At 43.0% G+C, this 11656-nt stretch overlaps 1 protein-coding gene across 2 annotated transcripts; it reads right to left on the minus strand.

Moving 5' to 3' along the window:
- Positions 1 to 475: 475 nt before the first annotated feature.
- On the minus strand, positions 476 to 9906 carry LOC121581901 (regulator of G-protein signaling 7-binding protein A). 2 transcript variants are annotated; one of them, XM_041897296.2, is made up of 7 exons: positions 9402 to 9906; positions 8928 to 9217; positions 7560 to 7726; positions 2559 to 2689; positions 2100 to 2241; positions 1862 to 1932; positions 476 to 1732 (listed from the first exon to the last, which is right to left on the minus strand). In XM_041897296.2, exons 2-7 carry the CDS (start codon positions 9075 to 9077, stop codon positions 1641 to 1643), a joined length of 753 nt encoding a protein of 250 aa, XP_041753230.1. In that variant the 5' UTR covers positions 9078 to 9217; positions 9402 to 9906; the 3' UTR covers positions 476 to 1640. The 2 variants fall into 2 exon arrangements, with proteins under 2 accessions (XP_041753230.1, XP_041753229.1); XM_041897295.2 differs by lacking the exon at positions 9402 to 9906 and having other exon boundaries at positions 8928 to 9297.
- Between the last annotated feature and the right edge of the window lie 1750 nt (positions 9907 to 11656).

Raw genomic sequence — 11656 nt, forward strand, 5'->3', positions numbered from 1 at the left:
GAGATGCCAACTGCTTATGCCAACCAAGACTTCACCAATCTATCCCAACTTGGAAGATTTTCCAGAGCTCATCGATTAGAGAGCATTTGTATATACAAGTCCAACGTCTTAATTTATAGATATATATTGTATGTGCAAAGAAGTTCCTATTTTTTTTGTATTGTATAGTATATTCCTCCTTGAAGATGGAAAGTAAAAGTTGGGTACAGGTGTTTGGTTCATGGAAGACTAAATAAAGGTCAGTACAGGAAGTACAGGGTCAGCTAGAAATGGAAAACAGAGAGCGAAACACACAACAGACGTAGTGCACAGACCTTCTCTGTTCTGGAAAAACATAGCTCTATACCTTTTATCTAGTAGTGTGTCCATATACAGATCTGCTATGTTAATTTGACCAGTTTTTCACAGCAGGAAAATAATCCTGCAGCAACAGGATATGTGAATTATTATGTGGATTATAATTACTGGAAAAAATGTTGTAGGGGTTGATACATTTTACATTAGGGTAAATCAAGTCTGACATTTTAAACTGGAAATTACAAACTTTAGAATACTTTTAAAAACTTGAATACACTACCAGTTTGCATTTCCTGCAGAGAAGGAACGTTCTCTGTGACAACAGAGTGATCAAATGAAGGGCTTTATTCAATGTGCATCGCGGAAGTTTAGCTTTACAGCGTGATTGAAAAACCAAAGGCAATGTTAGTGGAGACTGCATTCACAGTAAATGCTGCATATGTCAGCTCAATCGGAAATTACCTTTACATTTTTATCAAGCAATCTGTAACGCTTCAGCGATACAGATTGAATGGAGCCCTAAAATAGCATATCTGTTTACTGCAAGTGTCGTACTTCAATAACAGGTCAAATTCAAAAAGTGTCGTACATGGAAACATTGTTTTTGACACAAAGTTAAAGATCATATTGTGTCCTACACACAATTCATTAATTCATCAATTCAGCTTTATGGAAGAAACTAAATGTTGACATTGTTTCAAATGGTCTCTCTCTCCCGAAAACCTCTGACAAACCAAAAGGTTGGACTCCATTTACCAAACAAAAGGAAAAGCAGTTGCAATACATTTAAAATATATGTTTTGACTATTGGTTTCATTACATTGCAATTACAAATTATCTTTGTATTACAAAATAAAATTATAAAATGGGGTAGCCTTTTCAACAAAAGAGAGAACTGTATTGGATATTGGAAATGGCAGTAATAGATTGGTGGGAGACACAAGTGGTAAAGGATTGTGGTTAATGGTGTATTTGTTGCCGCAGTAACACTTTACGTGAAGTGTTGTCCATGACACATCCATAACAGTGTCATAAGATCATCGTAAAGTGTCTCAACACATTCCAAAACATGTCATACTATGCTCTTTCTGTTATGTGGCACTGTTATGATAAATGTCAATATCTTGACTATGTCATAATGCAAATACATATATTGGTCATGACATGCAAATACTGTATGTCATTCCAGTTGACAAAGCTTTTATGAAATGTTTGTCATTTTTTGACATGTCTTATGACACTTTAATTATGATGTGCTTTAGGACACTTCTATGGATGTGCCATGAACAACACTTCAACTAAAGCGTTACCGTTCCTGCCTTCAACCCAGGAGGGCAGGCCCCTTAGCTGGTTACCAGGCAACAGAGCCCAAAGAACCGCCTCTTCCTCTGTCGGACCAGTAGGTAGGGAGTCAGGTTCAGCAAGCTGCTGTCATCTGGGTACGTACAAACACAGATAAGCCCATTACAAGTTCAAACTCATCTCAAAGTCATTTTAACTGTGTATCTACCTCACATAAGATCCAAGCATAGAAACCATTTGAGCGCTCCAGTGGAGGCCCTACCTTGGTTCTTCAGTGGTAAAGGCATCGTCTCCCTGAGTTTGCTGAGAAGGTTCTTCATCTCTCTCATGTCCCTATGAAATCATATTCACATTTGTAAAAAAAAAAATCACATAGTGTTCATGTGTGTTTTGCTAATGCGCCCAGAATTATGTTAATAACACACGCACACAGACACACGCGTGCGCACACACACACACACACACACACACACACACACACACACACACAGTGAGCCCACCTCTCAGTATTGTCTATGTCTGTGGCGACCAGCCAGCAGAGCTGATGACAGTCCATGGGGGAGGAGGTGTCTTCTAGAATGGGGATGTCTGAGCTCTCATCCACCTTACTGTCAATCCTGGGAGGCCCACAGCAATCCTTCCCTGGAACACACACGTACGTACGTACACACACACACACACACACACACACACACACACACACACACACACACACACACACACACACACACACACACACACACACACACACACACACACACACACACAAACAATTAATAATACTAATGTAATAGTAATTACATGTTTTACACAGTAAACTGTGAATTGTAGCTCAAAATAGCTCCGTTAGGATTATTTTGGATCCCATCAGGCTACATGTCTCTGGCTATAAGAGTGATATATAGGCTCTATGTCAGGTTATAATATTGCTATGTCATTTTATGTCAAGCATTCCCTACCTTTCCTGTGGAGCTGCAGGGATCCCAGCAGACAGACAGACTTGAGCATCTCTGTGATGTACATCTCCAGACAGCACTGCAGCTGGATGAAGAGCCTGCAGATCTCTGGGTGGATCTCTCCATCCTCAGGCCTGTGGGGCCAACACAAAAATGCCAGTCAAAGCAAAGATGACATAATACTCTACTGTCTGCTTGCACAGAACTTTGCTTTACATCCACAATGTTCCTTTACCACAAGGATGTACATAAAAGTCCTACACAATAAAAAAAAAACTATACACAATAATCCAAACAAGTCACCACACCAACACAACAATACATTACACATTTCACATCAACAATGCACATATGCCCTATCAATTTTGAGCGGTAAATACATTTTAAAGATTTGAATAAGGTGACAGTAAAACAACAACAACAGCAGCGTCTTGGAAGCCATGTTGAGTTCCTAAGGTTCAGCCAAAAAGTCAGACCTGAGGGAACAGAGAGAGTATTTCCACCTCTTCACATCAGTCCATTTTGTACATGAAGATTCAAAATCGGGAAATGTGGGGACATGGTTCTTTTTCTTGGAAGCCTTATGTTCCACATAGGAATTAAGTAAGTAAGTAAGTAATGTAAGTAATGTGGGGACAGACAGAGAACATAATAAACAAATGACTTTGCACATTCTTGGAACACAAGTTTAGTATGTGCTTTTAGCTTTAGCACTTATTTAATTATTTTTAGGCTTTAAAGGCCCATCGCTGTCAAAATTATGTTGTTCCTGTATTTTGTATCATATTGTACAACAGCTGATGAAAATAACACTGTAAAAGTGTGGAAAATGTTGATCACTCTTATTTCCTGATAGTTGCTGGTTAAAAATACAATCTACTCAGGACCTTCTAATCAGCAGGTTTTGCATGGGTGAAGTTTTGGCTTACCTGATGACATCTCCAGGCGGTATTAATTGTAATAGACCAATAACAAAGAGAGTTCCAAACCTCTCTGCCAATATTCTCTCATCCATTAGGCCCCTCCCCCACTTTGGTATCCTTCCCCACCGCACTCAGACCACTCCCAGATAGTCCTAGCAAACTCTTGGTTCAGAATTTTTTTTTGCCTAAAAAGCTATTTTTGTTTATTTTTGACAATTGTAATCAAATCAAATCAAATCAAATTGTATTGGTCACATGCGCCGAATACAACAGGTGCAGACATTACAGTGAAATGCTTACTTACAGCCTTTAACCAACAGTGCATTTATTTTTAACAAAGAAAGTAAAAATAAAACAAAAAACAAAAAAAGTGTTGAGAAAAAAAGAGCAGAAGTAAAATAAAATAACAGTAGGGAGGCTATATATACAGGGGGTACCGGTGCAGAGTCAATGTGCGGGAGCACCGGCTAGTTGAGGTAGTTGAAGTAATATGTACATGTGGGTAGAGTTAAAGTGACTATGCATAAATAATTAACAGAGTAGCAGCAGCATAAAAAGGATGGGGTGGGGGGGCAGTGCAAATAGTCCGGGTAGCCATGATTAGCTGTTCAGGAGTCTTATGGCTTGGGGGTAGAAGCTGTTGAGAAGTCTTTTGGACTTAGACTTGGCACTCCGGTACCGCTTGCCGTGCGGTAGCAGAGAGAACAGTCTATGACTAGGGTGTCTGGAGTCTTTGACAATTTTGAGGGCCTTCCTCTGACACTGCCTGGTATAGAGGTCCTGGATGGCAGGAAGCTTGGCCCCAGTGATGTACCCTCTGTAGTGCCTTGCGGTCGGAGGCCAAGCAGTTGCCATACCAGGCGGTGATGCAACCAGTCAGGATGCTCTCGATGGTGCAGCTGTAGAATTTTTTGAGGATCTGAGGACCCATGCCAAATCTTTTCAGTCTCCTGAGGGGGAATAGGCTTTGTCGTGTCCTCTTCACGACTGTCTTGGTGTGTTTGGACCATGATAGTTCGTTGGTGATGTGGACACCAAGGAACTTGAAGCTCTCAACCTGTTCCACTACAGCCCCGTCGATGAGAATGGGGGCGTGCTCAGTCCTCTTTTTTTTCCTGTAGTCCACAATCATCTCCTTTGTCTTGGTCACGTTGAGGGAGAGGTTGTTGTCCTGGCACCACACGGCCAGGTCTCTGACCTCCTCCCTATAGGCTGTATCATCGTTGTCGGTGATCAGGCCTACCACTGTTGTGTCGTCGACAAACTTAATGATGGTGTTGGAGTCGTGCCTGGCCATGCAGTCATGGGTGAACAGAGAGTACAGGAGGGGACTGAGCACGCACCCTGAGGGGGCCCCCGTGTTGAGGATCAGTGTGGCAGATGTGTTGTTACCTACCCTTACCACCTGGGGGCGGCCCGTCAGGAAGTCCAGGATCCAGTTGCAGAGGGAGGTGTTTAGTCCCAGGATCCTTAGCTTAGTGATGAGCTTAGAGGGCACTATGGTGTTGAATGCTGAGCTGTAGTCAATGAATAGCATTCTCACGTAGGTGTTCCTCTTGTCCAGGTGGGAAAGGGCAGTGTGGAGTGCAATAGAGATTGCATCATCTGTGGATCTGTTGGGGCGGTATGCAAATTGGAGTGGGTCTAGGGTTTCTGGGATAATGCTGTTGATGTGAGCCATGACCAGCCTTTCAAAGCACTTCATGGCTACAGACGTCAGTGCTACGGGTCGGTAGTCATTTAGGCAGGTTATCTTAGAGTCCTTGGGCACGGGGATTATGGTGGTCTGCTTGAAACATGTTGGTATTACAGACTTAGTCAGGGACATTGAAAATGTCAGTGAAGACACTTGCCAGTTGGTCAGCACATGCTCGGAGTACACGTCCTGGTAATCCGTCTGGCCCTGCGGCCTTGTGAATGTTGACCTGCTTAAAAGTCTTACTCACATCGGCTATGGAGAGCGTGATCAGATAGTCATCCGGAACAGCTGGTGCTCTCATGCATGCTTCAGTGTTGCTTGCCTCGAAGCGAGCATAGAAGTGGTTTAGCTCGTCTGGTAGGCTTGTGTCACTGGGCATCTCGCGGCTGTGCTTCCCTTTGTAGTCTGTAATAGTTTTCAAGCCCTGCCACATCCGACGAGCGTCAGAGCCAGTGTAGTACGATTCAATCTTAGTCCTGTATTGACTCTTTGCCTGTTTGATGGTTCGTCGGAGGGCATAGCGGGATTTCTTATAAGCGTCCGGGTTAGAGTCCCGTTCCTTGAAAGCGGCAGCTCTACCCTTTAGCTCAGTGCGGATGTTTCCTGTAATCCATGGCTTCTGGTTGGGGTATGTACGTACGTAATGGAAAACGATTACAGTAAGGTACTGAATTGTTACACAGAAATGATTTGATATTGAGATAAAAACGGCTGCATTGGACCTTTAAGTATTTTTCACATGAGACTTTTCCAATCAAACTGACTTTTTGTTCCAAAAGCCTTCTATTCCTCTCTGTTACTAGCATGGTCCCAGATCTGTTTGTGCCATCATTCCACTCCTTACCACTCCTTAGCATGAAAAGGAGTGGCAAGGAGTAGCATGATGGCACAAACAAACCGGTACCCAGACTAATCTGTAACTGCTGAGATAATGTTTTTGTGTGTTAATTGGATTTTTCATGCACTTAATGCTTCTTACATTTCTCACAAAAAGCAACATTGCTCTCTCTCAATCAGCGTTGTGTTTCCTGTCAGAGTGCTGCTAGCTGGCAAAAGTACTAATCTGATTTCCTCTGGCACATTGGAGAGGTCCGGCATCACTCAGACAGACAGACAGACAGACAATGGTAAGACTAGGGTTGTAGTTTGGGATCCAGTTTACTACAGCTGGAAAATAATCCTGCAGCAACAGGAAATTTGAATTATTATGTGGATTATAATTAATGGAAAAATATTGCTGGGGTTGATACAGTACATTTTTCGTATGGGAAAATGAAGTCTGAAATTTCAAAGTTGAAATTACAAACTTCAGAAGCCTTTTTAAACCAATTTTTTTTTTTACATTTCCTGCATTGCAGGAAAGTTCCACTGCGACAGGGCGATCAAAATCAAATTAAGATCCTACATCTGTAGGAAGACTAGATACTTTCCACAGAGATCTATGTATAAGAGAAGTAGGAACTATATAATTGGTACTGAAAAGATCTGAAAAGCTGGTCAACAACCTGTAATGGTAACAAGTCATGTTGTTTCAGCAGGCGTACAAAGAAAAATGAAAGCTAAATCCTCCAAAGAGGTAATACTGCCTTCTCTGAAAAAATATCCTTGGTCTGGCATGGCCCCAAGATCCACAGACCAACTTCCATTAGTGTCTGAATCAACTCCAAGCTCAGTGGAACTCTTCTGCAATAATGTAGCCAACTGTCCAACTCCCAAGCAGCAGGATTAAGTATAGCAGGTCAATATCACACTCAGACTAGGATAGCCCACTAAACTGTAGAAGTGCATGATCTCAAATGCTCTCACCAGTCTCTCTCTCTCTTTTTTTCTCTCTCTCTCTCTCTCTCTCTCTCTCTCTCTCTCTCTCTCTCTCTCTCTCTCTCTCTCTCCCTCCCTCTCTCTCTCGCTCTCTCTCTCTCTCCCTCTCTCTCTCTCTCTCTCTCTCTCTCTCTCTCTCTCTCTCCCTCTCTCTATCTCCCTCTCTCTCTCTCTCTCTCTCTCTCTCTCTCTCTCTCTCCCTCTCTCTCTCTACCCTCTCTCTCTCTCTCTCTCTCTCTCTCTCACTCTCTCTCTCCCCTCTCTCTCTCTCTCTCGCTCTCTCTCTCTCTCTCACTCTCTCTCCTCTGTAGCCTATCAAGTCACTTTATCTCTTTTATTTCCTTCATCCTTCATAAGAAGACAGTAAAAGACATGCAAATTACAACCCTGTACAGACCAAAAGACCAAAAGATCAAAGCTCACACAGGCCACTCTAGACTGAAAGCAGAGGCTGAAACCTAAGTTACATTTCCAAGCAGAGGTCTTTGTAGAAGCCTTTGGCCCATGTCTGTGAAACAGCCCCAATGCTGTCTTTCAGCACCAAGGACAGTGACCACTACTTACCCTGAAATGACTGACAGGCTCTGGTGTGCAGCTCTCGCCATCTCGCAGCCTTTAGTTCGCGTCTTGTGCATCTCGGCCCGTAACGACGGGCAGTCGACGGAGATCTCGCCAATGGAGATGACCAGTTCACGATACAGCGCCACAAGCGTGTTAAAATCCTGCACAATCTGAGGAATTAAAATGAAATAAACATGATTTAAGATGATTTGGACCTCAAATATTGTTTCCTCTGTCGCGAGCCCCAGCAAGACCTTGCAATGTTCTTCCATATAGTTTAACTAATGCGGGCTATTGCAAACATATGTGGCTTTCTCATCGGGAATTGTTAGAATTTCACAAGCAGACACATTTGGAATATTGGCCTACTTGCGACAGCAGTTGCCAGAACAACGTATTTACTTGTAGGTTATCAGATAAATTGTCATCCTATATTCACAGGTAGGCTGTCAATTTAGCAGCTTTAGGTTTTTACATTGGTGACAGTGAATATTTCGGCACTGCAAGTTCAAGAACTAGGCTACCCTAGCAATTCAGCACCATCCTGCTAAGGACAGCAACCACCTTTGAGTCGATCGTTTCTCTACACTAGAGCTTGAATAAATTGACTGCCATTTCCAAAAAAGCATTGATCCCTGGACAGGGGTATTAGGCTATTCTAACCTCCACGATACAAAAGATAGGCTAATCAATATTGATGCCTAAAAACAATACGATATGCCTAGGATATGAAATGACAACTATAACGTCTATTTAAAACGAATCAATTGCTCATTGACGACAACCCCGTATGCTAAGTTCGGCTATGTGCATTGAATTAGAGCATTGGATCCTTTAGATGGGACAACGCTTTTCTGTTCTACCAGAGCTCGAGACTCAGACGCGTTCTGCTGTTCTTCCCGTGCTGAGACTCAGTGACGTTTACTGATGTATGTGAGGGGAGAGAATATATTATGGACGTTTCTGCCAGCACCTGTCAAATCAGTGGCCGTCTACGTCCATCAAACAGAGCCCGTTAGAGAACTCTGTAATATGGGCGATACTGGAAATAATCCCAAATCACCGTCAGCCAGGCTTTCAACACTTAATGATCCAAAATGTAATTCTTACTATCGCAATCAGTGACAAACAACGGGTAAAAAACATGAGCAGGTCAATTTGTCTTCTCTTCAACAACAGCAGCGCAAATGGAAATCATTTTCCCTAGGGATTTGCAGTTTGTTGGTGTTTAAACAGCCAACATCAGTGCAAATTGATGAAATTAGTTAAAGAAAGAAGTAAAGAAAGGGTGAATGAATACACGACTAGCTGCATCATTTCCTGCAGAGGAAATACGCACTGTGGGCTACATGTCACAACTTCCATACCCACCATTCTGCAGTCAGCCACGGCACGCTGGGCTTTGCGGGTGCTCTCCGTGCTCTCCCTCCTCTCCGGGTCTCGGTAGGGAGCCTTGCCGATCTGGAAGATGTTCCCGGCGGATCTGGGGCGGTTCTTGCGCCCATTCGGTGCAGAACTCATGCATACACATCCACTAATAAAACAGCTCTAATACAGAACGTTGTTTATCTATAACCCCCTAAACTCCACCACCACCTATTCGCCGATATCCTGTTCTATCCTTCGTTTGTCGTGTCGAAACCTCTCCAGTAGGCTGTATCCTAAAACGGATAGGATAGATAGGTTATCTGTGATGTATTAGTGCTCTCTCTCTCTCTCTCTCTCTCTCTCTCTCTCTCTCTCTCTCTCTCTCTCTCTCTCTCTCTCTCTCTCTCTCTCTCTCTCTCTCTACTGTCTGAGAAGAATCATATATTTTTGCAGGCAGCACTCAGAGCGCAGAAGTACCGGATGAGCGCTCGCGACTCTCTCCGCATTGCCTCGACTGCAAAGCGGGCGCGAGTCACCTTCAGTCCAGCAGTCCAACTGATGGTATACGGTAACGGTAGCCTATACACACACGCGACCCGGGGTCCAGCTAGCTGAGGCGTCCTTCCTCGCGCACCGCAGCCGTGATGGTCCGTAGAAAGCAGTCACTGGCATTCACAAAATGCAACCATTTTTTATATACATTGTGCGTATCCATTAAACACTGAGAATACGGCTTGAGGAGGGTCTTCGGCAATGTAGCTATGCAAACATTCCCTTTTGGAAACGCAAACATTGCCAAACGTCAAAATAAAAAAAGCTATGTCACTTGAGGCAATGACAACACTTGTCTCATCACTAGGCCTACTAGAAACAGAGAGGAAAGCAATTCCTGGTTGCCGAGATGCTGAATTTGTTCCCAAGGTCTTTTTCTTCGAGTGCCTCCACCCGAGTGTATCTAACCTTGCCTTGGTGAGGCAGGAGACAAGCAGTTGCTACAGGCCTGACGTGGCTGGCAACACTGCACACCCATAGGACATGAATACTAATAGGACCCAGCAAACCAGAGGCTCGGGTGAAATTCTCATTAAATGCACTAACATGGGAAATGGTTACACTATGAAATAATTAATTATATTTGCAAAAAGTCGTCAAAGGTATTAGATAAAATTGCAGTGTCCACAGTGCTGCAATACCGCGTGGACCTGGAGCTGTCCAGGTGCTGAAATCCCACACGCAGTAGCCAAAACCTTTGCTATTTTGTGATATTGGATTACCTAGGCCTGCTGTAGCCCTTTCCTGCAGTCAATGACCAAAAGCGCCCTCTTTGGCCTCATGAGTGGAATGTTATTAATCAATCAATCAATCACATTTATTTATAAAGCCCTTTTTACATCAGCAGATGTCACAAAGTGCTATACAGAAACCCAGCCTAAAACCCCAAACAGCAGCAATGCAGATGTAGAAGCACTGTGGCTAGGAAAAACTCCCTAGAACGGCAGTAACCTAGGAAGAAACCTAGAGAGGAACAAGGCTCTGGGGCGTGGCCAGTCCTCTTCTGGCTGTGCCAGGTGGAGATTATAAGAGTACATGGCCATTTAAGGCCAGATTGTTCTTCAAGGTGTTCAAACGTTCATAGATGACCAGCAGGGTCAAATAATAATCACAGTGGTTGTAGAGGGTGCAACATGTCAGTACATCAGGAGTAAATGTCAGTTGGCTTTTCATAGCCGAGCATTCAGAGGTCGAGACAGCAGGTGCGGTAGAGAGAGACATTATATTTAATAATTTCATAACTAATAAAGAATTTAAAAAAATTACTTCGAAATCCGGTGTTTCTATGTCAAACAGTTTTGTTATATTTCAGTCTTCTGTGATGTATATCAAGTGTAATATTGGGATGCAAACTCAAAATTGAACACATTTCAACTTTATTAAAGCCCTTAACCATGTATGTGAGGTGTATACTTTTGTTTCAAAGTAGATTTGTTTAAGACTACCAAGAATTACTCTGTGTGACCCTGATTTAGCCCGCTGCAGTAATTAACCAAACGGTAGAAATGCCTTAGGTTAGTTGTTCATTGCGTTCGTGTTCTCCTCTTCAGGGTGCGAGACCGTTTATCTCCAAGGAGATATGTTCGAGTTCGCTTTACTGTGTCATCTGCGCAAAAAGGCAAAAGACAGCAAGTTCTGCAACAATCAGTAGCCTAATAAAACATGGATGAATATCTCTCAAGTTTGGAAACAAATGTGACTTGTAACAATCCAGAAGTAGTTCTCACTATTTTACACTTCAATGATGTGTACGAAATAGAAGCAAGACCAGAAGAACCCGTTGGCGGTGCTGCAAGGTAAAGGTTAGCTAATCCTAGTTGGCTAACGTTAGTTAGCGAGTCTCGAAAGGAAATGTAGGCTTAACATTAACTTTAACGTCAGTTGCCTTGTTGAAACTTCACTTTGTCTAGCTTTGGGCAATCTAACTAGCCTTTGTATAGGATACATCACAATTTCACAAAACGCAATGTCGCTATGGTTTTCTCCCCCCAGGTTTGCCACTGCTCTAAAAGTATTCCAGTCGCTGAATCCTTTGGTAGGTTTTCAGTGGTGACTGTTTGAGCCCTTCTTTGCTAAGGACAGTCACCAAGGGAAAGCATATGATGGATGTTCTAAATAAATTAGGAGTCCAATGTGTGGTGTATCGTAAGTACGTCTCTCCAACCATGCATTACTATTTC

Source organism: Coregonus clupeaformis, unplaced genomic scaffold (genome assembly GCF_020615455.1).
Source record: "Coregonus clupeaformis isolate EN_2021a unplaced genomic scaffold, ASM2061545v1 scaf3032, whole genome shotgun sequence".
NCBI classification, from domain to species: Eukaryota; Metazoa; Chordata; class Actinopteri; order Salmoniformes; family Salmonidae; genus Coregonus; species Coregonus clupeaformis.

Bases quoted from the DNA above. Each gene is read 5' to 3' on its own strand.
- LOC121581901 (XM_041897296.2), bottom strand. From the start codon at position 9,077: ATGAGTTCTGCACCGAATGGGCGCAAGAACCGCCCCAGATCCGCCGGG. The intron at 7,727-8,927 runs GTGGGTATGGAA...TTAATTCCTCAG, and splicing joins CCGTGGCTGACTGCAGAATG to ATTGTGCAGGATTTTAACAC. The intron at 1,933-2,099 runs GTGGGCTCACTG...ATGATTTCATAG, and splicing joins GACATAGACAATACTGAGAG to GGACATGAGAGAGATGAAGA.